The sequence below is a fragment of the Aethalodelphis obliquidens genome, unplaced genomic scaffold, assembly GCF_003676395.1.
Source record: "Aethalodelphis obliquidens isolate GAN/ISIS:26980383/991018 unplaced genomic scaffold, ASM367639v1 scaffold69, whole genome shotgun sequence".
NCBI classification, from domain to species: Eukaryota; Metazoa; Chordata; class Mammalia; order Artiodactyla; family Delphinidae; genus Aethalodelphis; species Aethalodelphis obliquidens.
Window position 1 is genome coordinate 6,994,164 of NW_020838013.1, and position 25,592 is coordinate 7,019,755.

At 54.5% G+C, this 25,592-nt stretch overlaps 1 protein-coding gene across 1 annotated transcript in view; it reads right to left on the reverse strand.

Annotated features, from left to right (window-relative positions):
- Positions 1-25,076, reverse strand: part of SHANK2 (SH3 and multiple ankyrin repeat domains 2) — a 154,493-nt gene extending 129,417 nt beyond the window's left edge. The window contains exons 1-2 of the mRNA XM_027090089.1: positions 24,856-25,076; positions 23,137-23,261 (exon numbers count right to left, since the gene is read on the reverse strand). Coding sequence (XP_026945890.1) covers positions 23,137-23,261; positions 24,856-25,027 — 297 coding nt within the window. The 5' untranslated portion in view covers positions 25,028-25,076. The remainder of the gene's footprint in view (positions 1-23,136; positions 23,262-24,855) is intronic.
- Between the last annotated feature and the right edge of the window lie 516 nt (positions 25,077-25,592).

The following is a 25,592-nucleotide window of genomic DNA, read 5'->3' on the forward strand; positions in this document are numbered from 1 at the left end:
GGGAGGGGGAGGGGGAGGGGTGTTCAATAGGGACAGAGCTTCAGTTTTCCAAGATGAAAAGAGTTCCGGACGTGGATGGCGGGAATGGCTGCACATTATGAAGGTACTGAAGGCCACTGAACTGGACACCTGGAAATGGTGAAGATGGTAAAGTTTGCTACGCGTATTTTACCACAATTTTAAAAAGCATTAAATGAATGTAATGGTCAAAAAAAGAAAAAGGGAGGGGATGGAGGGAGTGAACGCAGGCTGTGATTTCTTGAAGGACAGATCTCCACGTGGCCAGATCAAGGCTTCAAAAATCCTTGATCCTGTCCCCACTGTCCTGGGCCTCACTGCGTCTTAAAAGGCCCCCTAGGACCTGGCCCCCACCCATTCCTCTGACCTCATCTGCCCCCTCCCAGAGTGTTCTAGAACGCACGGCACCCCTTCCTGGTCCAGGCAGGGCCTGGCCCTTTCCCCAGCCTTTCCCTCATCTTCCAGGTTTCAGCCTAAATCTCACTCCTCTGGGGCCCTTTCCTGACACCCATGGATGAGGGCTCCGTCCCTGCTGCTCTGTGCCACCGCATCCTAGCAGGTGCGTGTGTGAGTGTGTGCACGCGTGTGTGTGTACATTCGTTTCCTGGGGCTGCTGGGACAAAGGACCCCAAACTGGGGGGCTTAAAACAATGGCTTCTCTCAGTCTGGAGACCAGAAGTGAGAAATCAAGGTGTCAACAGGGCCGTCCTCCCTCAGAAGGCTCTAGGGGAGGACGCTTCCGGCCTCTTCCAGCTTCTGGTGGGTATCGGTGTCCCTCGGCTGTGGCCGCGTCCCTCCAGTCTGTGCCTCTGACTCCACGTGGCCTCCTCCTGGTCCGGGTAAGATCTGCCTCCGCCCCCTTCTTACAAGGACGCCTGTGACGGCATTTAGGGTCCACCTGGATAGTCTGCGATCATCCTCCCATGTCAAGATCCTTAACTTCGGGCTTCCCTGGTGGCGCAGTGGTTGAGAGTCCGCCTGCTGATGTAGGGGACGCGGGCTCGTGCCCCGGTCTGGGAAGATCCCACGTGCCGCGGAGCGGCTGGGCCCGTGAGCCATGGCCGCTGAGCCTGCGTGTCCGGAGCCTGTGCTCCGCAATGGGAGAGGCCACAACAGTGAGAGGCCCGCGTACCACAAAAAAAAAAAAAAAAAAAAGATCCTTAACTTCATCAAGTCTGCAAAGACCCCTTTCCCATATAAGGCGACACTTATAGGTCCCAGGGATGAGGCTCTTCGGGTGGCCATCATCTGTCCTACTACAGTGTGTGCACGAGAGAGTGTGCATGTGTATGTATGTCTGTCTGCACGTGTGCATGTGTGTCCCTGAATGTGTGTGAATGTATGAGTATGTGTGCGTGTGTGTGTGCAGACCTCTTTCCCTCCAGCCATCACCGCCACCCCGTCCTGGTGCTTGTGGACTGTGTACTCCAGTCCCGCCAGCACGCCTGGGTGGGGCCAGGGCTCTCCGTCTCTGCTGAGGCCCCACCATGGGGCACAGAACTGAACATCGATACAGGTTTTCCACATGAACACCCTGTACTTGAACCAGGTAGCCAGAATCCAGCCCTTGCAGATGAATGACGGCATAGTTAGCTTGACTAGACCTGGTGCCTGAAGGGAGCCGGGCCTTGTTTGTTATTCATAGGTGGGGCCTGGGCTCACAGGGTGCTCCGGAGAGCAGGGTGGAGAAAGATGGGGCACTGTGTGACTGGCCCCTTGCACCCCCAGAACCCCAGCAGCCTTGCTGCCCTTATCGCGGCCTCCTGAACCCCAGATCTTGGCCCCTGGTACACCAGGACCCCAGTAGCCCTGTAACCCCAGATCCCAGCACCTGGTACCCCCAGAATGCCAGTAGCCCAGGGAAATGCCAAGGAGCAGCCCCCATGGCACCCGGGCCAGCCTCCAGCAAGCCAGCGAGCCTGCCGTGTGACAGGGAGTCGCGTCTGGGGTCTGCGAGCCACCAGCCTCGGCTTTACCTGTGGACCCAGGCCTGCGGAGCTCACCTGAGAGGTCCGTGCAGGCGGGTCCCGTTGCAGGTAAGCGCTCTCGGCCCAGCAGAGGAAGCGGGAAGGTACCCCTGGGCCAGCCGGCAGCCCACAGTGGGCTGGGATGCACATGGCAACCGGGGCTAATTTTCTCCTGCAGAGAACTTGATCCCATAATCTGGTAAATACACACTAATCATCGCTGCGCAGGGAGCGTACGTGCTCCGGGGTCCGGGGGGAATGGGCTGGCGGAGGAGACACCGCCGGCTGCCAGCATGAAGAACACGCTGCCGAGAAGGGGGACTCCCAAAGCCAAGGCTGGAGTAGGAGAGGCTTCCGGTGACCGAGGACGGGCTCTGTGCGGGACGTGCCACCCCTGCAGTCACTGAATCCCGCACCACGCGCCTGCCTGGCACCACTTACAGACGAGGGCACTGACGCTGAGGGTGTGGACGGGCCCCGTGTCTCCCTGCCGACCATCCCTGGAGCTGGGATGCAAGGTGAGTCAGCCTGAAGCTCTCCCCCTTTGCACTGAAGCAGAGAGAGAGTCCAGGAGGCTCCGAACAAACGGACCACCACCCGCTCTGACGGGAGGTGCTGTTGGATCAGAGGCGGCCAAGGGAGCCCCGTTTTGTTCACTCTGAGTTTCTAGCGTAGTCATGATAATAGAAAATCTGAACAATTACTAACATATGCAATGTGGAGATTTGCTAGAAACATCTCGACGTCCGGCTGCTATAGACTGAATGTTGGTGTCCCCTCCCGCCCTGCTGACCGCCAACATTCCTATGTTGAAATCCTAACCCTCCGGTGTGATGGTGGGTGGAGGTGGGACCTTGGCGAGGTGATTAGGTCACGAGGCTAGAGCCCTAATAAATGGGATTAGTGCCCTTATAAAGGAGACCCCGGAGAGCTCCTTGGCCCTCTGCCCCGTGAGGACCGATCGGGCAGAGCTGCGGCCCGAGGGAGGCCCGATTTGCCCCCTGCTCACACAGAGCTGCTCCCTGGCTGGGGGTCAGGAAGGAAGTCACCCCCAGGGCGGGATGCCCATAGGGTGCTCTCGAGTCTGGGCTCTGGAATCTTGAGTGAGCCGCTCAATCGCTGGAAACGTCACCATCTTCACCTGTAAAATGGGGTCGAAGATGCTAATCCGATAGTACGACTGACCAGCATCCTAGTGGTGCCCACCCGGGACGGGACTTAGAGGGTCAGGAAGAGCCTCTTTGCTCCACTTATAAGATTTCAGCTAAAGTCACATACTGGCCATTTCCTCACGAAAAGTAACAATAGATACCGGACAGAATTTTTTTTCTTTTGACTGCACTGGGTCTTCATTGCTGCGCGTGGGCTTTTTTCTCTAGTTGCGGCAAGGGGCGCTACTCTTCGCTGCGGTGCACGCAGGCTTCCCATGGCAGTGGCTTCTCCTGTGGAGCACGGGCTCTAGGTGCATGGGCTTCAGTAGTTGCGGCATGCGGGCTCAGTAGTTGTGGTGCGTGGGCTTAGTTGCTCCACGGCACATGGGATCTTCCCGGACCGGGGCTCAAACCCGTGTCCCCTGCACTGGCAGGCGGATTCTTAACGACTGCGCCACCAGGGAAGTCCCAATACTGTACAGAATTCTTTTAGTGGTAAATTTTTCTACGATGCATTTCTTTTAAAAGTGCTTAAGTCGGGCTTCCCTGGTGGCGCAGCGGTTGGGACTCCACCTGCCGATGCAGGGGACACGGGTTCGTGCCCTGGTCCGGAGAGATCCCACATGCCGTGGAGCAGCTGGGCCCGTGAGCCATGGCCGCTGAGCCTGCGCGTCTGGAGCCTGTGCTCTGCAGCGGGAGAGGTCGCAGCAGTGAGAGGCCCACGTACCGCAAAAAAAAAAAAAAATAAAAAAAAATAAAGTGCTTAAGTCTGTCCACAGGCTCTAGTAGAAGGCACTTTTCCGTCAATGGCCGAGACTGACCCTTTGCTCTCCTTATGGCCCAGGGACACCAGGGCCCCACCTCCCCTGCAGTGAGGGACGGCCAGGACATGGGATTCCAGTCAGCGGAACGTAGGTGGAAGTAACTAGCCAGCCAGATGTGGTGGAGCCTGGCGACCCGGGCACCCATATATTGGGGATAGAAGACCCAGGAGATGGGGAAAGCCTGGGTCTCTAATCACAGCGTGGACGAGGGCTGGCCGCCCTTTGGGAGCATCCTTTAGGGACTTGAAAGGAGCAAGAAATGAACTTCCGTTGTTCAAATTACAGCCATTATTCATCGTGGGGCCTGTTTGTTACAGCGTCTGGCGTTACCACCACGACGCAAGGTCCAATGCGGTGGGAGTCCTGTGAAGCCAGCTGTCCCTGGGCAAGGGTCCGGCACTAGGGACTGTCATCGGCACGGGCTCTTGTGGGTGAGTACGTTCACATTCTTTCGTGGGAGTTTGCAGGGTGAGGGAGAGGGTCACGGGGGACCGGACGCCAGCGTGGGGAAGGTCAGAAGGACAGGGGCCGGGGCTGCTGTGTGTCCGCACTGTCCCCGGGGCAGAGGCTATTTCACGGGTTTTTCTCCTCGGACAGATTCACAGTTTCTGCCATCAGGGTCTCTTTGAAAGGACGCCAGGAGAAGTCATCCCGACAATTCCTGCATTGTGGCCTGATACCGTTCTGAGGAGCAGGGAGCAGTCAGGCTGTGGCTTCCGGGTACACTTTTGTGGCTGAAAATGCCACGGGCTTTATACCTTTGATTTCCTGTTCGATTCAAACTTAAATCCCGAATTGCAGCGCCGGGGGGCGGGGGGGATGACCAGGTGGAGACGGCGGATGACGTGGCGGGGAGGGGGCGGTACTTAGCCGTAACCCCAAGCAGAAGGTGGCCTGCTGGAGCGTCCCGGGGGAACCGCTTTTGAGAACGAGGTTCTGCCTGATTTATGGGGACAGTGGCTCGTGATCACGACTCAGGGAAAGCTGAAGAGCGTCCCCTTCTGCTCACACCAGCCGGAAAGGGAGGCCTCCCGCGGCTGCCTGCACCTGCCCTCGTCTTCTGGGAAACAGCAAGCGGGGCACGCACTTCCTGGAGATTCACAGCTGGAACAGGAGTCTCACCGCGGAAGGCGGCTAAGAATCCCGAAGGCCTTAAGAGACCGGGAACGATGCAGCGGTGTGACCCTCAGGCTCGCCAGCCGTAATCTTGCCGGTCTGTTCAACTTTCATCAGGCGACAAATACAAGTTTTAGAGAAACTTGCACTTCATAGGAGTTGCCTCCCTTTGACTCACCCCCATGCCCATCTCCTTCTCCCAGGGAACCCAGTTATCACAGAACTTTGACACACATTCATGTTCCCTTGGGAAATTCACAGTACGGAGAATGAGTTCAGTATCTTTGAACACTTTAAAGAAAGCATAAACGTTTCCATGCTATAGTGGTTGTTCTAAAACCTGCGTCTGCCACGTAGGGTTCCATTTTGGGGATCCCTTGTATCTGCACTTACCTCTTACTTTTTATGTTGCAAGTTATTTTTTTTTCAATTTTTATTGGGGTATAATTGATTTACAATGTTGTGCCAGTTTCAGGTGTGCAGCAAAGTGCATCTGTTATACAAATACATAGATCTACTCTTTTTCTAGATTCTTTTCCCATACAGGCCATTACAGAGACTCATCTCTTTCTTTTGAACTTCTGCGTAGTTTTCCTTCATCTGACAAGGATTTACTGAGGGTCTGCTATGTGCCAGGTGAATAAAAAAGACAAAGTCTTTGACCTCTTAGAGTTTACGGCCCAGGGGGCCGGGGAGACAGACCTACAATAAAATATGCATATAAACTACGCCATGTGGCGCTGAGTGCCCTGAGTACACAGGAAGCTGATGAAAGGACTGGGGATGGGGGAAGGCAGGAGTGCTGGGAGCCGGGAGGCCTCTGGGGGCCTCTGAGATGCGGCCCGGGGGAGAAAGAGTGGCCAGCAGGATGCCTGCAGCTCCCCTGACTCACCCCTACTGCCGGGGTCTTCCCCATCTTATCACCATTTCAAAGATGCTGCAGGGAACGCGCTCGTTCATGTGAGAGGCACGTATCCCGGTGGGACAGGTCACGCACAACACAGAGCACGTCCATGCCTTGTGTGACCCTAGGACCATGCACAGCGGGCAGGGGCATCGGTGATCCGTTTCAGAGCTGAAGGAACAGTTATGACTCACCTGTGGTCTCACGGTATTTTTAAAAAGTCAAGAATACTGCTTTCTTTCTTTCAAAAGAATAAAATAAATAAATAAACTGTAAAGTACACATAACACAAAATTCACCATCTGAACCATTTCTAAGTGTACAGCTCAGGGGCATTAAGCACATTCAAATTGCTGTGAGCCACCCCCGCTGTCCATCTCCAGAACTTCATGTCACAAACTGACACTCTGTCCCCATTAAACACTAACTCCCCGACCCCCTCCCCCAGCCCCTGGCTCTCACCGTCTACTTTCTCTATGGTTTCGACTCCTCTAGGGACCTGCTACGAGTGGAATCACAGCCTTTCTACCCCGGCTTTGGAATTCCTGGCCCCCGTCCCTCTGTTTCCCGAAGCTTCCCAGCCCGGACACCTCGGGGGGCAGTGGCAAGAACGGAGAGGGGCTCCCATCCCAGGGCAGAGTCCGCAGCCCCTCCCTGCGGGTCAGCTCCCTCTCTGGGCAAGCTGGCAATGCTCCCCTTCCTACTGTAAGTAAAGAGGAAGTGGACCTTTGAAAGCACACCTTTTGCAAGAGTATTCCAGAGACAGGCTTAGTATGAACAAAGCCAGACAGAGGACGACCTCAGAATCCATGCCCAGACCTGCTGGCCAAGCCTCCTGGCCGCTGAGCCCCACTTTGCTGTGATCATTCCGTTAATTCCTTCCATCATGCGTTTATCTCCCAAACAATAGCCCATGCCCTGTGCCAACCAATACCTGCACCTGTATCTTGATAAACAAATGAAGAAGGAGGTCACTGGCTATTTAAGGTGACCGCAGCTGAGCGGGGGCGATGGACAAGCAAGGGGTTAATCAGAAGGTCGTGATGAGAGTGCGTATGGAGAGCGCTGGCCAGGGGGCTGCTGGGCACACAGCCTGTTCTCAAAAAAACCTCCAAATGAAACCAAAACAGGCAATTCCATCCAGAAGGCTCATTAAAAAACACTCCTGGAAAATGAACGGACAACAAACACAATTTCTTCCTGGTACGGGGGGGCCGGGCCAGACACGAGAATGGGAACCAATCGGTACAGGCTCACTCGGCGCTGCAGGGGCTGGACTGCTGCCTAACGACAAGGTCATGACGCGTGTGCCTGCCACCAGCCCCTGGGCTGAGTCACCTTGCGCTCAGAGACTGACACGCCCCCGTCTCGAAGCACGCCCGGGACCCAGTGCAGGCGGCCAGGCTCCCTGCCAGCCCTCAGGGCCACCTTCCCAGGAGACCATATGGTGGTCAAGAACCACCGACCCGGAGCCCAGACTTGGGTTCGAGTTCTGACCCATCCCCTCCCTCGCAAGGTCGTCGTGCTGACCAAGCCCCCAGAGCCTAGGGTGCAGATGGCACTACTGTCACCTCCCTTATGAGACAAGGACAGAGCGTTCCAGCCCCGTGTGGACCTCAGCAACTCGCACGTTGAGGCCTGGGGCCGAGACGGTAGCGTTTCTGGTCTCCCTGGTTACCATGCCTCCCTAAGGGAGGCTGTTCGGTGTAACTGACTGAGTCTCAGGCTGGAAAGATTGTCCATCAGACGTGGCCTCGCCCCGCACAGCAGGTCAAAGGCCCCGGGAGCTCATTTCCCAAGCATGCTCTTGTGGACTGAATGTGTGTTATCCCCAAATCCTTATCTTGAAGCCCTAACTCCCAATGTGATGGTATTTGTGGGGCATTTAGGAGGTGATTAGGGTTAGATGAGGGTGCAGCCCCCATGATGGGATTAGTTCCTTTACAAGAAGAGGTACCAGAGAGGTGCTCTCTTTCCCTCTCTACTAAGTGAGGACAAGGCAAGAAGACAGCCGTCGGCAAGCCAGGAAGAGAGGCCTCACCAGGAACTGAATCAGTCGACACCTTGGTCTTGGCCTCCCCAGTCTCCAGAAAGAAAAGAAACGTTGAGAAATAGATGTCTACTGTTTAAGCTGCCCTGTCGAGATAGTAATTTTTACAGCAGCCTGAGCTGACTGAGACACTCACTTATCGCAAGTTTGCCCCCGGCCCAAGCAAAGGTGCCCAACCAGGCCCCCCACCCTCAAAATTAATGCATAGTGTGGCCACAGCTTATCTCTCCCAATATGCGCGGCCCCCAGGGCTGCCCCCTCTCAGCTCTGCTGGGGACAGCCAGGAGCTTCTGTCCTCCATCGACTCCTCCTGTTTTCCAGTTCAAGTTTTCACTCTTTCCCTCCCTTTGAAAATGCTGGCGGAGGAAATACTAACGTGTGATGGATGCCTTCCTCTTGGGCATGAGGCTTCGGGGAGAGTCTAACTCCGTGGTCTTTGGGAAGAAGGACTGGGTCTGATTCATTTCTGATTTCCCCAGCCACTAGGCCTGGCCCTACATAACAGTTGCTCAAAGTAAGTCTGTAGATATGTAACCCAGACACACACTGGATCCCACGTGTTCAGTCCATGCCTAAAATGAGTTTCAAACTCTGCTGAATCTGCCTACTCAGCGGTTCATCTTCCTCTTTCTCACACCTGAAACTCTACCTTCCTCTGCGAGCCCACCCACCCCGACTCTCAGTCCTTGTGGCCAAGGGGGCTGACCCAGCCCAAGGCCTAGGGGAGGGCATGTGATCCAACTCGGGCAATCAGCATCTTCCAGCAGCTTAGCCAATCACTGGCTCAGGGATGGACATGTGACCCAAAGCAGGCCAATGAGATGCTCTCTTTCTGCTGGGGTTCTTCAATGGACAGGATGAGAACCTGTAGCTGCTGGAAACCACATCTGCCACCTTCATGGGGAGAACCCACCCGAGAGTGAAGCCAACACAGAGGAAAACAGAGAGAGGAGGTGAGACCCTGGGAACATCCCTGAGCACCTGGATCCAGCTGAGCCTGAAGCCAACATCTCTGGGATTTTCAGTTACTCAAACCAGTAAATTCCCTCTGCATGCCGAGCCAGTTTGGACTGAGGTGTGTCAGTTGTAGAGAAAGTTCTGGAATAACACACATTGGTGAGAACAGAGGAGATGGGGCACTCTTGCTTTGCTCCCATCCTTAACCAACTTCCCTTGATGCTTTAAGACAGGTCCCTTCACCTCCTCCAGGAAGCTCCCCAGGGGTCCTCTAATGAGTTATGACCTTCACCTTCCATGGACTTTCAATCCGCTTAGTCAGTGCCTCCCCTCAAGACCTGAACTATTTCATAACCTCCAGTTGGGCCTCCAGGCTGGGCAGTAGGATCCACCTGGGCAAATATGACAGGGGACACTGCAGCCCTCCAGTCCACGCTCCAGGGTCAAGCGAGCCCCACCATGAGAGCTGTGTGAGTCTGGGCGCATCACGTGACCTTTTTGGGCCTCAACTTCCTCATCTGCAAAATGGGACCATCAGCAGAACTGAGCTCCTGGTGCTGGGAGGAGTGTGGAATGAGACACTGGCGTGTCCTGCACACAGCTGACCACCAGCAGCAGCTGCATATTCTGACCGAGTGGCCGTGAACCCCGTTATTTGGGTGAACATCCATCACTTGAAGCTGAAACCGGCCCTTCCTGCTCTTGACCCTGCTGTCCCCACTGCCCCCTTGGACGCTGTAACCCACGCCTCCTTCATCTAAGGTGCCCCTTTTCTAGGCTCTCCTATTCCCCCCACCTCTGGCCCTCTTGGCAGGTGACCCACCCATGACCTCCAAGATGATGGGCCACCCAGAACCAGGCATACGCCCGTCCTCACAACCTGTCCCATAGTCCTTCTCGCCGCCCCTGCTATGGTCCCTCTGGCCCCTGGTCCTCCTTGGTTCGATCATCTCCCGTCTCAGCCTCTGTAAATCCAGGGGCAACAGGTTTACATGCCTTCTAGATGAACACTACCCGCCCGGGGAAGATGCAGCCCTTTGAGGCATGTCCTGCCTCCCCTGACCAGCTTGGGTGCCAAGCAGCCCTGGGAGATGTCCCTACCCCACTGTCCCCCGGGCCCCCATCTCTCAAGGCCCTGCCCCTTGGTCAGTCGTGTTGTGGATGCTGGGCAAGGCGCTCTGTGTGGATCTCCCATCCCACGCTCTCCTGGGAAGTCGGTTCTGCTACTATCCCGCACCCCAGGAAGCCTTCCCCGACCCTCCAGCCCACCACGGTCCCTCCCTGGCCAGCCCCTTTACTCCGTTCCCTATTCCAGGCCGTGTGGTAGAGATGTTCACGACGTGGGCTCTGAAGCAGCCGCCTGCCTGGGCCACAGCCCGGCCCTGCCACTCACGCGCTGTGTGTCTGTAGGCAAGTGAGTCTTCCTCTCTGTGCTCCAGCCTCCCTGTGCAGAAAAAGTTGCTGATAGGAGTACCCAAACGCAGCTGAGCGTTAAGTGGGTTCAGCACGCGAAATCCAGAGATGAAGCCGGGCACACAGGAAGTGCTCAGGAAATTCAAGCATCTCCCTTTGTCTTGTCCTCACTGTTGTTTGTGCTGTTTGCAGTCAGCATATGCCGTCCAGCAGTGATGTCGCCAGTGGGTCTGAGCTCTGGCTCCAATGGGCTGGGCTGGCTCCCCTTCCTCTGCTCCTAGGCTTCTTCCACCAGGCCCAGCATCGAGAGGGTTATTTACTAAGTGCTCACTGAACAGCTGTTGATTCAACCCAAGGCTGGGTCAGCAGTTTAGATAAACAAAGAGTTACCCTATGACCCAGCAAGCCCACTCCTAGGTACATACCCCCCAAAAGCTGAAGATAGGGACTCAAACAAATACGTGTCCACTTCTGTTCACAGCAGTATCATTCACAGATAGCCAAAAGGTAAAAACAACCCAAACACCGATGGATGGATACACAAAGCGTGGCTCAACCAACAATGGGAGGTTATCTGGCCACAGAAGGAGGAGCACTGACACAGGCTGCAACACGGATGGACCCTGGAAACATTCTAGGCGAAAAGGTCATGTGCTGTAGGATTCCACGTACATGAAAAGTCCAGAACAGGCAAGTCAATAGAGACAGAAAGCACATCGGCAGTAGCCTGAGGCTGAGGGAGGTGGGGGGATGGGGAGTGTCTGCTAAATGGCTATGGGGCTGTTCTTTTTTTTTTTTTTCTTGGTACGCGGGCCTCCCACTGCTATGGCCTCTCCCGTTGCGGAGCACAGGCTCCAGACGCGCAGGCTCAGCGGCCATGGCTCACGGGCCCAGCCACTCCGCGGCATGTGGGATCTTCCCGGACCGGGGCACGAACCCGCGTCCCCTCCATCGGCAGGCGGACTCTCAACCACTGCGCCACCAGGGAAGCCCAGGGGCTGTCTTTCTGGGGTGATGAAAATCTTCTGGAACTAGACAGAGGTGATGGTTGCACAACATTGAAGGTACTAAATGCTGCTCGACTGCATGTTTAAAAATGATTAAATAATAAATTTTCAGGTATGTGTTTTTCGCCACAATAAAAAAAGATATACACAGGGAGAAAAGTGCACGTGTATACACACGTGACAAAACGTATCTCTAACAGACACACGCAAAGAAATAAAAACCCAAGATAAACCTCGCTACAGTAACCCTGTCTCCTGGTGGCATTACCCGACCTTTTGCTTGGGTGACAGTGTGAACGTCTGAGAGGCAGGAGTGTTACGTGGTCAGAACATGGCGCTGGGCCCAGACCTCCTTGGAAACCCAGCTGGTAGAGCTTGTAGGAGTTCTGTGACTCTGAGCCTGCTCATCTGACCTTTCTGTGCCTCAGCTTCCTCATTTGAGAAACGGGGACGGTGCGAGAACCCACCTCACAGGCTTCTGATGATGCCTAAACGAGTCAGTACACGCGGAATGCTTAGGGATGTGTGTTAGCATTGGTAGCCGATGCTGGAGACACGGTAGGAATGGGGGGGGGATGGGATGGGATGTTCAGTCCGGCATCCTTGCTGCGGAGAAATCTAGAAACTCAAGTCATTGTACCAGGAGCCACGCCACCGAGCTCCCAGCAGCCTGCAGCCACGGGTGGTCACAAAAGGCAGCTTGGTTTCTGGTCAGCTCACGGGCAGAGCACTGCCCTCCTGCCTTCCTTCTCTCAGCCCCAACCCCAGCTCTCCAGGACCCGTGCTGGACACTGGGGGTCCTGGGGCTCACACCTGACCTCACAATGGTGGGTTCCATGGGGAGAGGTTCCCGGGCAGTGAGACCCTGCCTAGGGGGAGGGGGGGGCCTGGCCTGGTCGGGAAGGCTCTGTATCCCTCCCATGCGCTAACAGCAACGGCAATGACAATAGTAATGGTTCCTCTTGTGTATACTATGAGTGTTCTTTGCAGATGAGGAAACTGAGGCACAGAAGGGTTGTGTGGCTTACCTAAGGCCACACAGCACATAGGTAGAGGAGTTGGATTTGGACCCAGGTGGGCTGCCTCCTGGGACTGTGCTTTTAAGTCCTGCTCTAACCTGCTTCTCAAGGGCAGCAGCCTCTAATCTGGCCTCTCTGCCTCCACCCCCTTTCTTTACAAGGCCCCAGCTCGGTGACCCACAGGCCATGGACTTCCCCGCTAAGATGCCCGCTTCCAGTGACTGAGTGAGGCCCCACCGCTCAGCTCGGTCCTCAAGGCCTTCCCTGGTCTGCAGGTCCCATCTCCTTTGTCCGTCCTGGACCTCCCGACATTCCCCACACATTCCCACGCGTTCCTGCCTCTGAGCCTTCATCCAGGCTGTGCCTTCCATCATTTCACAGATACGGACCGAGTGCCTGCCACGTGCTCAGCTCTGGATGGCTCCTTAGCTCGTGGAGCTTCCAGGCCAGGCAGGGTCAGTGACAGGCGCTGACAGTGAGCAGGTGTCATGGGGAATGTTGGGGAGGCTTCCCGGAGGAGGGTCCACCGGGCAGAGATCTGAGAGCGAGCCGGAGTTACCCTGCTGGAGGAAGGGGAGGCGGAAGAGGGGTAACCGTGAGACAGCGAGTGTGAGAGAAGGAGGGAAAGAGGGGAGAGAGGGGGAGGCAGCAGTGTGGGCAAGTGCTGGGGGTGGGAGGGGGTATGACACACACTTGGGAGACCAGGGAGAGAGGGCCAAGGTCAAGGCTGATCTGCCATCTCCTGCACCTGCCCAAGTAACCCGTTCCTCCCTTTGCACGCCAGCCAAGTTTAAAGGCCTCCCTCTCCCCACACACTTGGCCCCTCAAGTCAGAGATGGCCTCTTTCATCCCCAGGACCCCTAGCCCTGCCCACGGAGGGCCGAGCACAGAGGATGCGCACTGAAAACCTTGCCATATGAAACCGAAGGCCCCGGGGAGAGGGAAGTGGGAAACCGGCCGGTGGGTGGTTGGCCTCATGGCACAAAAGCAAGGAGACCATCCCCAGGATTTTGCAGCATCAGACGGTAACTGTGGCCTTCCATGACCCCTTCCCCGCTCCTTCTTATTTCAACTCTATTTATTTTTGGCACACAAACACACACACACACACACCCTCATGCCCAAGACTGACAAACTCCATCAATTAAAAGATCCTACAGGGCCTTTAGCACAAGGCCTTCCTTCCGTTCATCTGCCAACCTAACCACTGTGTCATGAAACTCCCCACCAAAGGGAAGTGCAGACAGAGACAACTCAATGCTAACGAGGGCCTGCAGAGCTCACTGGGAGGTGGGTGAGTGGTCGGAAGGGAGGGAGGAAGGGCAGGTGGAAAAGACCCAGGAGGGCTCCTTACAGGCGAATCAAGAGGCCCACCAGAGAAGGCTGAACCAGAAGCTTCCTATGTGGGGATCTCAGCTCACCATGCCTTCTGCAAACCTCACCCTGTGTACACTGGGGCTGGATATATAGCATCCTTCCTGGGTTGAGGAAGATCATTATAAGATTACATTTCAGTGACCCAGGATTTACCCAGGGTATCAACCAGACCCAAGCCTGGGAGTCACCTGATTCAGATCTCCCTGCGGGGTCCCGGCAGGCTACATAATCTCTCGCAAAATGAGCATAAAACAGCTACTTCCCAGGAGTGTCCACCGTTGAACGTGTCTTGGGGCCTCTTTTATGTATCAGGCACTGTGCTGGGTACTAGACACACAGTAGAGACCAGGTCAGCAAACTGTCCAGCCCAGAGGGAGCAGGCGTTCTTGGGAAGGAGACAAACATAACTCAACCACCCAACACACGAGAAGATTCGGACAACTGAGGAAGCACACGGAGGAAGCATTAGTGTCGGGGGCAACCAGAGGGAGGCTGGGAAGCCCTCCCTGAGAAGGTGATGTGTGAGCGGAGACTTCAGGCTGGCTTAGAGCACAGGACGGCACAGATGCTTAACCGCAGTGATCCCTTCACCCCTCCTCACGGAAGAGATGTCTCCACCAAGCAGACAAGCACACTCACTGAATCATAAGCTGCTGTGTCCAGGAAGGCCAAGGACACAGGACGCAGAGATGGGAGGAGAAGGGAATGCGGGAGGGGAAGTGCTGAGCCCTTGCACCAGGCTCCTCCTGATGGCAGGTTCCGTCCTCTCGGCTCTCAGGTTCAGCACCCTGGAGAGGTCTGACCCCTGGATAGATTTCAGCACCGTGGACAGGTCTAAACCCTGCAGAGACTCCATGCGCCACAGAGATTCAGTACCTTGGACAGGTCCAGTCATGCCCCCCCCCTTCCTTCTGTTGCTCCCTGTCACTGACCAGCCATACATAGCTGCACTTACTTAGACTGACATTCCAGGCCCTCCCTGGACCAGCCTCTCAGCTCTACAACACCTGACCACTCTCCAACCCCCCCTGAATGTTCCTGACCCCCTGAGCTTTCTCTGAGCCAACACCACCTCTTTCATGAAGACCTTTTCCTGATTTAAATGGGGGCCTTCACCATACCCTACTTTTTGCCCTCCTTCCAGACTGTGAGTTCCTCGAGGAACTGTGTCTGATTCGTGCCTTCTCTCCCAACTGCACGCCAGCCCAGCACCTGGTGGGCACCCAATGTGTGCTGCGGGAGTGAATGAATGAAGTTGCAAAAATGACTTAGACAAGTACCACCGATGGTCGAGAGCTCTCTCTGCCAGGAACTGCATGCGTCACACACATTTTTATCTAGTTTAAGAAACTGAGGCCAAGAGATGAAAGATTTGCCCAAGTTCACACAGTGAAGAAGTGACAGAGCCTGGATTCAAACCCAGATCACATTGCACAGCCTGTGCCCTTGACCGTGGCTCCTTTCTGTCCCTATCCAACCCAGCGCACTGCCATCTGCCAGTCCCGCGGAGCCTTGAGCACAGCAGCCGTGGTCCCCTGAAGTGACTCTGAATCTTTTTTTAGCCTGAAATTGAAATTACTGATACTTCAAATTAGAACCCCAAAATGAACGAGCCAAGAATTCACATCTGCAATCGCTACGCCACCCGCATCCACCTTCTCAGCAGGATTCTGGGCTACTCCTCAGCCTGGACCACCTGTTCTCAGTCAGTATGGAGGACACAGTGAACTATTCTCTAGGTACAGGAGGAGCTATGTCTACGTGCGGGAAAGGGGACCAGCCTCCCAGCCCTCCAGGGGCTTCCCAAGAGCAGTGCCCTCTTTAAAGCCTCAGAGAGCAAAGACCTCAGTGCTATGGCCCCGGACAGCAAAGACCCCAGTGGTAGGAGCCTTGGAGGGCAAAGACTTTAATGACAGCCGTTTGCCCTGGGCACTGACATATTCTGAAGGCAAAAACAACAAAATTAGCCAAACTCCTCTGTGCTGACTTTTTTTTGCTACTAAAGGAATGTTCTTCAACCATCACTGAGAAGACAGCAGGAAGCTTAGACCTTAGCAAAGGCTCGGCAAGGTGATAGAGAGGCAGGTCACGATGGCCACAGCCTCCCCTCCTACAGTAGCTCAGGTGCTGGCAGCCCAGGAGCAGGGGGGCTGGAGTGGGAAGCTAGCCAGGGGGCCCAGGTCTTTTCCAAAACCAGCACAGCAAGAAGCCGCAGAGCTTCAGAACGGAGACAGTCCACGTTCGGAGGGACCCGGGACAGCCACTGGAACCTGCTTGTCTTTTAACGTGAAACTGACAAAACTTGACCACCAAAGTATCAACATGATTCAAGGTCAAGGACTCGCCAGTCGCCCTATAGCTTCCTGCCAACATCTGGCACCCGCTCTTTAGCTTAGTTATTGAATTAAATGCCCATTTAAAATGACTTAAATCAGATACGAGGAATTCTGCGGGGGAGGGCGGTGGGTAGAGTTCCTAGATCAGCCACACAGGCCACCAGCAGGACATGTGACAAAGGCTCTCATGATACCCTGGAAGGCCAGACAGAGAAAGTGAGCGGTGTGGCGCGGCTGAGAAGGAATGCTGGCACCGGGGAGACCACGAAGGGCTCTGGCCTCGTCTCTGGGATTTGTTGCTAGAGGGTAAAATGAGAATCAGGAACAGGAGTTCCAAGATTACCTAAAGCCAGACTCGTGCCAAAACAGGATTGAGCAACGCAGTGAGTGCCGGGGGAAAAGAGGTTCAAGCCAAAGCCGGAGGCAGTGCCTGCCAAGGATATCTGGGGCTTGGGGTGGGGCGGGGTGGGTGTCTGCATTAGCTGATGTCCCCTCCACAGAGAGGCACCACGAAGCTACAGCCGGAGCGCTCCTGGCTGGAAGTGCCCGACTGTATGTGCTTGGCCCGTGGCGGGTGTGCTCTGTAACAGCTACACGCTGGAAACGACAGTGGTAACAATCACCTGTCATTATTATAACATTATGACTTATTATCTTTTAATTGACGTATAACTGATTTACAGTGTTGTGTTAATTTCCGCTGTGCAATAAAGTGGTTTGGTTATATGTATATAGACATTCTTTCTCAGATTCTTTTCCATTATGGTTTATCACAGGATATTAAATATAGTTCCCTGTACCATACAGTAGGACCCTGTTATTTATCCATCCTATGTATACTAGCTTGCATCTGCTAATCCCGAACTCCCCATCCTTCCTTCCCCCTCCCTGCCTCCCCCTGGCAACCATGTCCTCTACGTGTGACTTATCGTTATTATTGGTTCAGCTAATCATCATTGGTTTCATCTCCTGAGTCAGGCACCATTAATGATGATGAAGGACAAGATGATGATCAACAACAAATACTGATGGGATGCTCTGCCCAGCACCGCTAGCCCTGCACGATCTCCTAGCCAGCAAGACAGGGGCTAACAGCAGCTCGCGTGCCTAGAGCTCGGGTGGCACATACAATGGACCCTTGAACAACACGTGTCTGAACTGTCTGGATCCACTCATGTCCGTATTTTTTCAGTAACTATATAGTTGGCCCTCCGTATCTGCAGGTTCCACACCTGTGGATACTGAATCCTCGGATACAGAGGGCTGACTATGACACTGAGCATTTACAGATTTCGGCATCTGCGGTGGGTCCTGGAACCAATCGTCCGCGGATACACCAAGGGACTGTAGTTCATCTCCGGTGCCTTAATTCACACAACCACCCAATTTGCTGATGGGAATGTTGAGACCCAGGAAGCGTGTGCTGACTGATGATGTGTATAACCACCGATCAGGAATCACCTGGACTTTACTATTTACTCTCCTCCGTGTAATACTTAAGTTTCAAGCTGGGGAGGCTGACCGGTTATCACCAGGTTGTAACAACTGTTCATACCTCCAGCTGGGTTGAAAGTAATGGTTTGGGCAAACGTGCAGCTAGGATCTGTGTTACATTTTCCAAGTCCCGGTTCCCAAGCAGCAGCCTGACAAACGTTTTATAAGGTATTCAAATGGTCTCTAAGGAAAACACCAGGGCAGCCCTCAGCGTCCTCACTTCAATGCAAACTGAGATTATAAAACAGTTCCAGGCCATCTTTAGTGCAAGTATTTAATACGAGGAAAAAGTAATTAGCAAACTCAAGCATCACTTTCCTAGGAGGAAGGATATTGCTGCCTGCTTTAATTGCAAGGGAAAACCTATTTAGGGAAATTAACACAAAACGAGATTGGCCACTTCAGGACTAAGAAAACAATCACAAAAACCATGGGAGTCTCCCGTACTGCATCAGGTTGGGGCGTGCTGGCCCCAGGAGAATAATTAACGCCCACCACAGTGCTGTTGACCTGAAAGCAAACAGTAACTCCTTGTGGCCACGGAGGCTGAGACATTGCCCGTCTGCCTGAGATGGCGTCTTCTAAGGAATAATTTTCCATTTGTGAAATGAATCCCTGTCGAAAGTTAATACTGTCTTTCTAGAAAATCTGAGAAACAGAGAGAAGTCTGCAAAAGAGAAAATGATCACACAGGATCCCATCACCTAGGGGTTAATACTTTCTCTCCTTTTTTTCCTATGCTTATGTTGGGGGGAGGTGGTATCATTTAGAGGCTATTGTGCAGATAACTTTAATTCTGTCCTCTTCACCTAATATGAGGTAACCGTTTCCTGTTGGTAGTGAGAACTTCTTGCAAGCATAATTTTTAATGCTTTCTTATAAATCCACAACCGATGCATGGTGTCCCCTTCACCATCCCCCTCTACCTCCACCCTTTTCTTTTTGCCGCACTGTGATCTCTGCCTGTTTTTTAGATCATTCCCTGAGGGTGGGGGATGGGCTCCTCAATGTCAAATTCCCGATTCAGCTTTATGGCTCTCATCACATACCTGCCCCGTCAATTTCTAAAAGGTTTACGGCAATTTATCCTTTCACATGGCAACCTAGGAGTGCTGTCACCAGCGACGGGCATAGTCATCAAAAAAGTGTTTGCTAATTTGAAAATAAAAACTGGCCTCTCGTTGCCCGTGTTTCTTCTTACTCTGTGCCCATGTACACATCCGGCCCATCAAAACATCTCCTAGCATCTCTGAGCTGTGGTGTTATTGACTCAGACAGCCGGGGTTGGAATCCCTGCTCCCCTGCTGCGTGACCGTGGGCAAGTGATTTAACCTCTCTGTGCCTCAGTCCCCTCATCTGTAAAATGGGGATAATACCGATGTTATTTTACAGGATTATTGTGAGGGTCGGATGAGACACTGCAGTGCATGGCAGATACACCCTCGTGACTCCGAATAAGGACACGGGCCTTCGGTTGTATTTGCTGTCAATGTTGTTTGCTCTTCAGATGTTTACGGTTTAGTTGTAGTATGAGCAATTCTTGAGATACAGGATATTTGAGTTTACGAAAGTAACGCAAGAAACAAAACTCGAGTTTCCAAATGGGGAGGCTTGTGGAAGAAAGCCAGTGAGACCAGCGCGGTGCCTGCTTCTGTGTTTTTGTTAGAACGCTAAATTAAGATGTTCAAAGAGCCAGAACAATGAGGCCAGCCGGTCATCACCCTTCCTGCCCAGCGGAACCCCCGGCGGCGTCACCGAAGCTCCCTAGAAACGCTGATGTTCCTGCCTCGTGGTTCCGATCCTGTGGGTGTGGGCTCAGCCCAGGTCTCAGTGTCTTTGAAAGGTCTGCAGGCTACCCTGGTGCCCAGCCGGCTTTCACTGGGTGAGGCCGACGGGCACTCCAGTTTGTTGAGTCCCTGCAGGAATCAGAATGACACCCCCACCTCCAGTCTCCTTAATTACTTCATGCAAAACTGTCACCCCATCCCCGTCCTCCTGACGACTCCTCCCGGCAAGCGGTCTCTCCTGCCCCACCTCCTGTGGTCGAGGAGCTTGAACCCGAGATAATCTCAAAGAAATAGCAGACGGAGTATTCAACACACTGTGTCTGAGGCTGACTGCCTCTCAGCTTCGACGGCAACTCTCCGAGACGTCTGTTATTTAAACCAGTCTGAATTGGGCTTCCTTTTGGTCCTTAATCATTCTTGGCTGGTGGAGGCCCCAACCTTAAATGTGACCCGCACAGGAAGAAAACTTGCCCAGACTCCCCCGCCTGCTTCTCCCTCTGGGCTGTCACTGCCCCCGGCCCACCTCTCTGAGGATCACTCCCCGCCCCCCCAGGTCCCCAAAGGGACACTCAGAGCCCACCGCCCACCCTGTCCACTCCCGCTGCCCCTAACAGCTCTCTGGGGAAGCTTCAGCGTCATCAGCCATCCGGGGGACTCTGGCACGTCAAGCTGATCTGAAAACTGTAAACACACACGGTCTACAGAGCCGCCTGTTCGAGTGTCTCCATGCACGGAGCGCCCACTTCCCCTTCTCCACCCCTGAGATGAGATTTCATGACAACCTGCTGGCGCACCAGGGCCCATCTATTTCATCGTAATTCCCAACTGGAAGATAGCCTTTTCCACACAACTTCATTCAGACCTTTGGCTTTTGGGCAGGAGGGAGGGGCGTGGTCAACAAAGAAACAATACCAACAACAAAAGAACAGACTCCTCCCCAAGGGCAAGGCAGAGAGAGATGCATTTTAGAGGACGAGCGCCTAAGAAAGGCACGCACAAAGGAAACCCTCGACAGGGTTGATGCCGGCAAGATGACCGTGTGTGCGTCAAAGTCCAAGAAGGAAGAATGAAATTCAGTCGCAGCTGAAGACTCGGAAGAGTGAACATTCACTTCAGGAGCTGCCTCTTGGTCCCAGAGTTCACACTGCAGCAGGCGTTTTTAAAGTGAAAGCAAAAGTCGGACACGCTTTGAGCCCCTTCCAATGGCAAAGAGAGAGGAAGGCTTGCGGGAGGGTGCGGGGTGGGGGGGTGGGGAGATGTGGACAGTTTGCCCGCCCTCGGGGCAGCTTCCAAACAGGACCCTGCACTTGACCAAGAGCCCGGAAACCCCAGGCTCCAGGATGGCTTCCGGTCAAAACAAAGATCCACCTATGACATGTTAGTCTGTCTAAAACAACCCCTCCACGGTTGAAGCTTTTCGCTGAAAAACATAGAAAGATCTTCTGTTGGAGAAAACATGCACCTATAAGGCTATACATGAGTTTACTATTCCAGTGGCGGAATCCGGCAGCTGGGAAAACAACTCAGTGGAGATAGTCCTTTACACCCAAGCTCCTAAAGGAGAATTTCTGAGCCCCATGAGGTTCCCAGGGCCCCCCACCACACACACCGGCCGGCCCACTGTGTTCCCCATTAGAGTAGGACCTGTGGTGAGCAGCCTTGTAGGGCCTGGGGCTGCTTTGGGCCCACATCTCCTTCAGGTCATCTGAGACATAATAAGACAGACATAACCTTAAGGCAGCTCAGGGCCAGTCATCCCTGGAACCCTGGAATTCAGAGGCTGCCCAGAATATAAAAGCGGCAAATACGTTTGCACAGCAGAGGTTAGAAGCAATGTCAGAGGAGGTGCTTGGAAAACAGAAGGGCAGAAACTCTTAATGCTCCTAATTTCCATGGAGCCTTCCATCCATCCGACCGGGTGGCATGCCTTCTCTACCTGGCCCAGGTGTGCGCTGAGGACATGTCCGCCAACCAAGCGCAGCTCTGCTTCCTGGGAGAGGGGTGGGCCCAGCAAACGCTCTGTGGCCGTCCCACGCTTCTTTTATTGACTAGTTTATCAAGGAAACAATCTGATGAACCCAACAACCAGGGATGCTCCCGCCTCTGCAGCCCTCATTTATTATTTAAAACCGAAAACCAGCAACAGCGATGGCAACTTACTGGAGTCTCTCTCTCTGTCTCTGCCTCTCTCTCATACACACACACACACACACACACACACACACACGGGAAGGGGACTTACATCACAACTGCAACCTACAGAAGATGATTCAACCCAGTCTCTGCATTTTCATGAGGTTACAAATCGAGTTAACTCATGAAACCACAGCGGGTTTCAGTCTCCACCATGCTGGGTACGCATCCCACAGGTTCAGTGGACAAGAATCCAAAGGAGTGCAATTCTTCATCGGAGCCAGGCTCTGATTGGTCAGTAGTAATTTAAATACATCTTTCAGCACATAGAGTGAGACCGACGCACGATGCCTGGTATAAGGTAAAGCACCTTCTGTTTCACGGCTCTCTCTCCTCCAACAGTACCTTTCCTTCCGGGTTTCCAACACTCTCACAGTCTTCAGAAACACCAAGGAGATCATGAGTAGAACTGCAGCTCAAAAAGCACCCTTGGAAGGTTAGGCATCGTGGAGAGAAATGGCTTTAAGCCGCCGTCTCGCCATGGCCTGGATCTCCTCCTTTCCAGAACGAACAAGTGTCTGGCCGGCCCCACGGCAGAGGCACCGAGTGCCCGGCTGGACACCACGCACCCGTTCTTTCCACCTACAGGTGGATTTCCGGAGCAGATGAGACAGGGCTGAGGGTGAGCCCTAAGGAATGCTCTTGCAAGAAACACGAACTCCCAACGGGGGCCATCTGAGCTCACCAGGCCTCTTAGAAATAATTTTTTCAAGGTATAACATAGTCTTTTATTCTTGATATTTCCAAAGGGTAACACATTCCTTTGAAAGTAACACCTAAACGTGCAAAAGGCGGGGAGCTCAAGTGCGCCGGCAGCTTGGTACCTCAGACACACCAACATGGCGACTCCAGGTGAGGCTTGAAGCAGCCGGGCACTCACGTCTAGTGAGATTTTTTTAAACGAAGAGGACTCTCCCTCCTTTCACCTACTAGCAAAAGCTAGTTTTCCCAGTGTCTGAGTTTCAAAGTTTCCTTTTTGTACCATCAACTCCAGCCACCCACCTTGCCCAGGCTCCTTGGTGTTGGAAGGCCATCATCCATCCAACCGGTCAGTTACTTCGACTTAAAAATCAACAGACTCTCGGCCACCAACGCTACAGACCTCACGAGAGCAACAGCCGTAGTACAGCGGTCTCCAGCCTGCCCTCGTGACACAAGAACGGGCCATGGCCCCTCTTGGGTCTATTCATACAGTCACAACCACACGTCCACGCGTGTCCCCGACATCACGGCAACCACCTTTCTCTTCCGTCTACCTCCTACTTCAAGACCAACGGCCAAGTTACATACATTTTAAACCTCCAAAGAGATAAAGCTACAGTCTCAAAGACAACCCCAACGCACAGTCCTCAGAAGATGGCATCCACCGTGGGTGGAAATAACCAAGCAACCCCGGTCCACGGCAGCCTCCATGCCCGCCCCCAGATCTGGCCCAGTGACCATGCTGCCAAGACCACAGACCCCAACCCCACGAGAGGCGGCACTCTCCCCAAGCAGAAGGATATGAACACCGCTGTCCCTACCTCAATCAAGAAGTCCCCAGTCCTCAGTCCGGCCTGCCATGCCACCCCACCTTCATCCACGGACTCCAGGTACTGCAGGGCTGGGAACGCTGGCGTTGGCGTGAACTCTTCGATGGGCGTATCCGCTGGGAAGACAAGGTATACCGCGTTACAAGCCTGGGAGATGTTTCCAAGTTGGTAGCCCAGGCCTCCCACGGGACCCTGGGAGAAAGCAGGCCCTTGTATCTCCGTGGGAAGTGGGTGGCCCGGGCCAGCTCTCCCCTGGGAAGGGGCTGATACTCCTGGTCACGGGTCAACAGCAACTCAAGCGACGGAGCCAACTGCCTTTTGGTGCTACCACCATCCCTCTTGGCCTCTGCGCTGAGAACACAGGATAGCGTGCTCCCCTGTCCATGTCTGTATGTACACGCCTGTCATTTTCTTTAAAAGCATCAGTGACTAAACATTTTCAGTTCTATAAATGGAAAAGTTCCCCCCATAACCACATGGAGCTACAGAAACACCACACTGAACTGCTTGCCAAATTTACATCTACGTAGACTCGCTACCAAGGGAATTCAACTTGGAGCGTGGACGGAACAGAACGCTGACCCAGTGGGTGGCTGCAGATTTGGAATCCGCTTATGAATTCTCTCTGCTGGGAGCCCGGCTCTCTGTGGCCACTGTGCGGCCAGCGTCCATGGGAGGGCTGGGCCCCCACTCCTCAGCAGAGCCAGTGTTGGCTTCTGGGCCCCAGAGCTGCAGAGGGAAACTCTAGGGGAAGAGGTGGACTTTCCTGGGTGGCCATGTGAGGCCGGGGGTGGCGGGTGGGAAGAGGAAGACGGCCTCGGTCGGGGGAGGGGAGACATCACACAGACAGTCATGGACACACACGGGGGACAGATGTATCTCTTCTCCCTCCCTCTGGACGAGCTGCTGTCAGGGCAGCCCGGGCCTTGAGCAGGTGAGGCTGCCACCGGGGAAGGAGGCCTCCCGGGCCAGCACAGGTGCGGGACCCCCAGCGTGGCACGGAGGCTCCGAGATCAAACTTGCACACGGTTTCCCCACACACGCGGGGCACAGATGTCTCCTCGCACGGGGACGCGATGCCATTTTGTTTTATTCTGAAAGGGAAGACCCCAAGTTCAGGGCTGGCAGTGGGTGCACTGCCGTGGAACACGTTCCTGGAGCCCTCACTGCAGGCCACGTGACACGTATGCTGCCGGCTGGGCCACGGCGGAGGGGACCATCTTGCAAAGTCACCTTAGAGGCGGGCACCCGCACGCCTGCCGCACTCGGAGCTGGGGCCCACTCCCAGAACGGGGCAGTTCTGAGGTGCCCAAAACTCGGGACCGGGTAATTCTGGGCGTCTGAGACCAGGAGCTCCGAAGCCAGCCACAGTCAGGCTGAACTAAACCATGAAACACAGATGAAACCCAGGAATTAAAAAAAAAAGAGTGGGGGGAGGGAGAGAGGGAGGGAGGGAGGGAGGGAGGGACGGGGAGGGGGAGAGAGCGAGCAATATTGTGTACAGAAAATTAAAAATATTCCTAAAGGAAGCCCCGATGTTTTAACAGGCAGAATGTTAAAGAACATGGTTGTCTAGCAACCGAGTACCCCCAGGAAAAGGGCTTCTTTTTGAGCCGGGGAACATTTTTTCTACAGGCGTGCACACACACACACACACACACACACACACACACATGTGGATGTATCCAGGCTGGGAGCCGCTGCTCTTACCTTTCGCCCCGCGGAGCACAAATCCGAAGCCCTCATTGTCTTTCTTCTGCAGGACCACGGTCTTCTCCTCGATGATGCAGTCACTGTAGAGAGAATTCCGGGGATAGCGCCCATTACTGTAGCCCGTCATCATCACCGTGGCCGATCCTCCAGCGGGGACGTTCATCATCATAGCCAATTAATCACCCCAGCTCGCGGGCTCCAGGCAGCATGGAGGCAAGCAAGCCGGGTGCAGGAGGAGTGAAGGCAGCTGGGGGGCAGGCTAACGGGATAGGCGGGCTCGGAGGGGGGGGCCGGGCAGAGGCAGAGCGGGAGCGAGCAGGAGGCAGGAGTCATACATGGTGATGGCAGCGCGGGCTGGCTCTGGGCAGCGGAAAGCAGAGAAAGTAAGTGGCCCGCGGGCACGGAGGAGGCCGCGCGTTACGGAGCCCGGGCCGGAGGCAGCATCCAGGGCGGCGCAAGGAAGTCAGCCGGAGCGGACAGGAGGCGGCAGGCTTTGTTTTTTTTTTTCTTCTTCTCGAAGGGCTTTAAAAAAACATCACATTCTTTGTGCTCCCTGCAGCCGCAGGTACCGGGAGACGCGGCGACCCCTCCCTCTGCTCCGGGGGAACGCGGGCCCCCCTCGGTCTTCCGCGGAGCCCACAATGCCACCGGCGGCGGCGGCGGCGGCCGGGCGTCATCCCGCGCGGAGAAACCGCAGGCCGGCGGAGGGGGCGGCCGGCGGGCGGGGGCAGGTC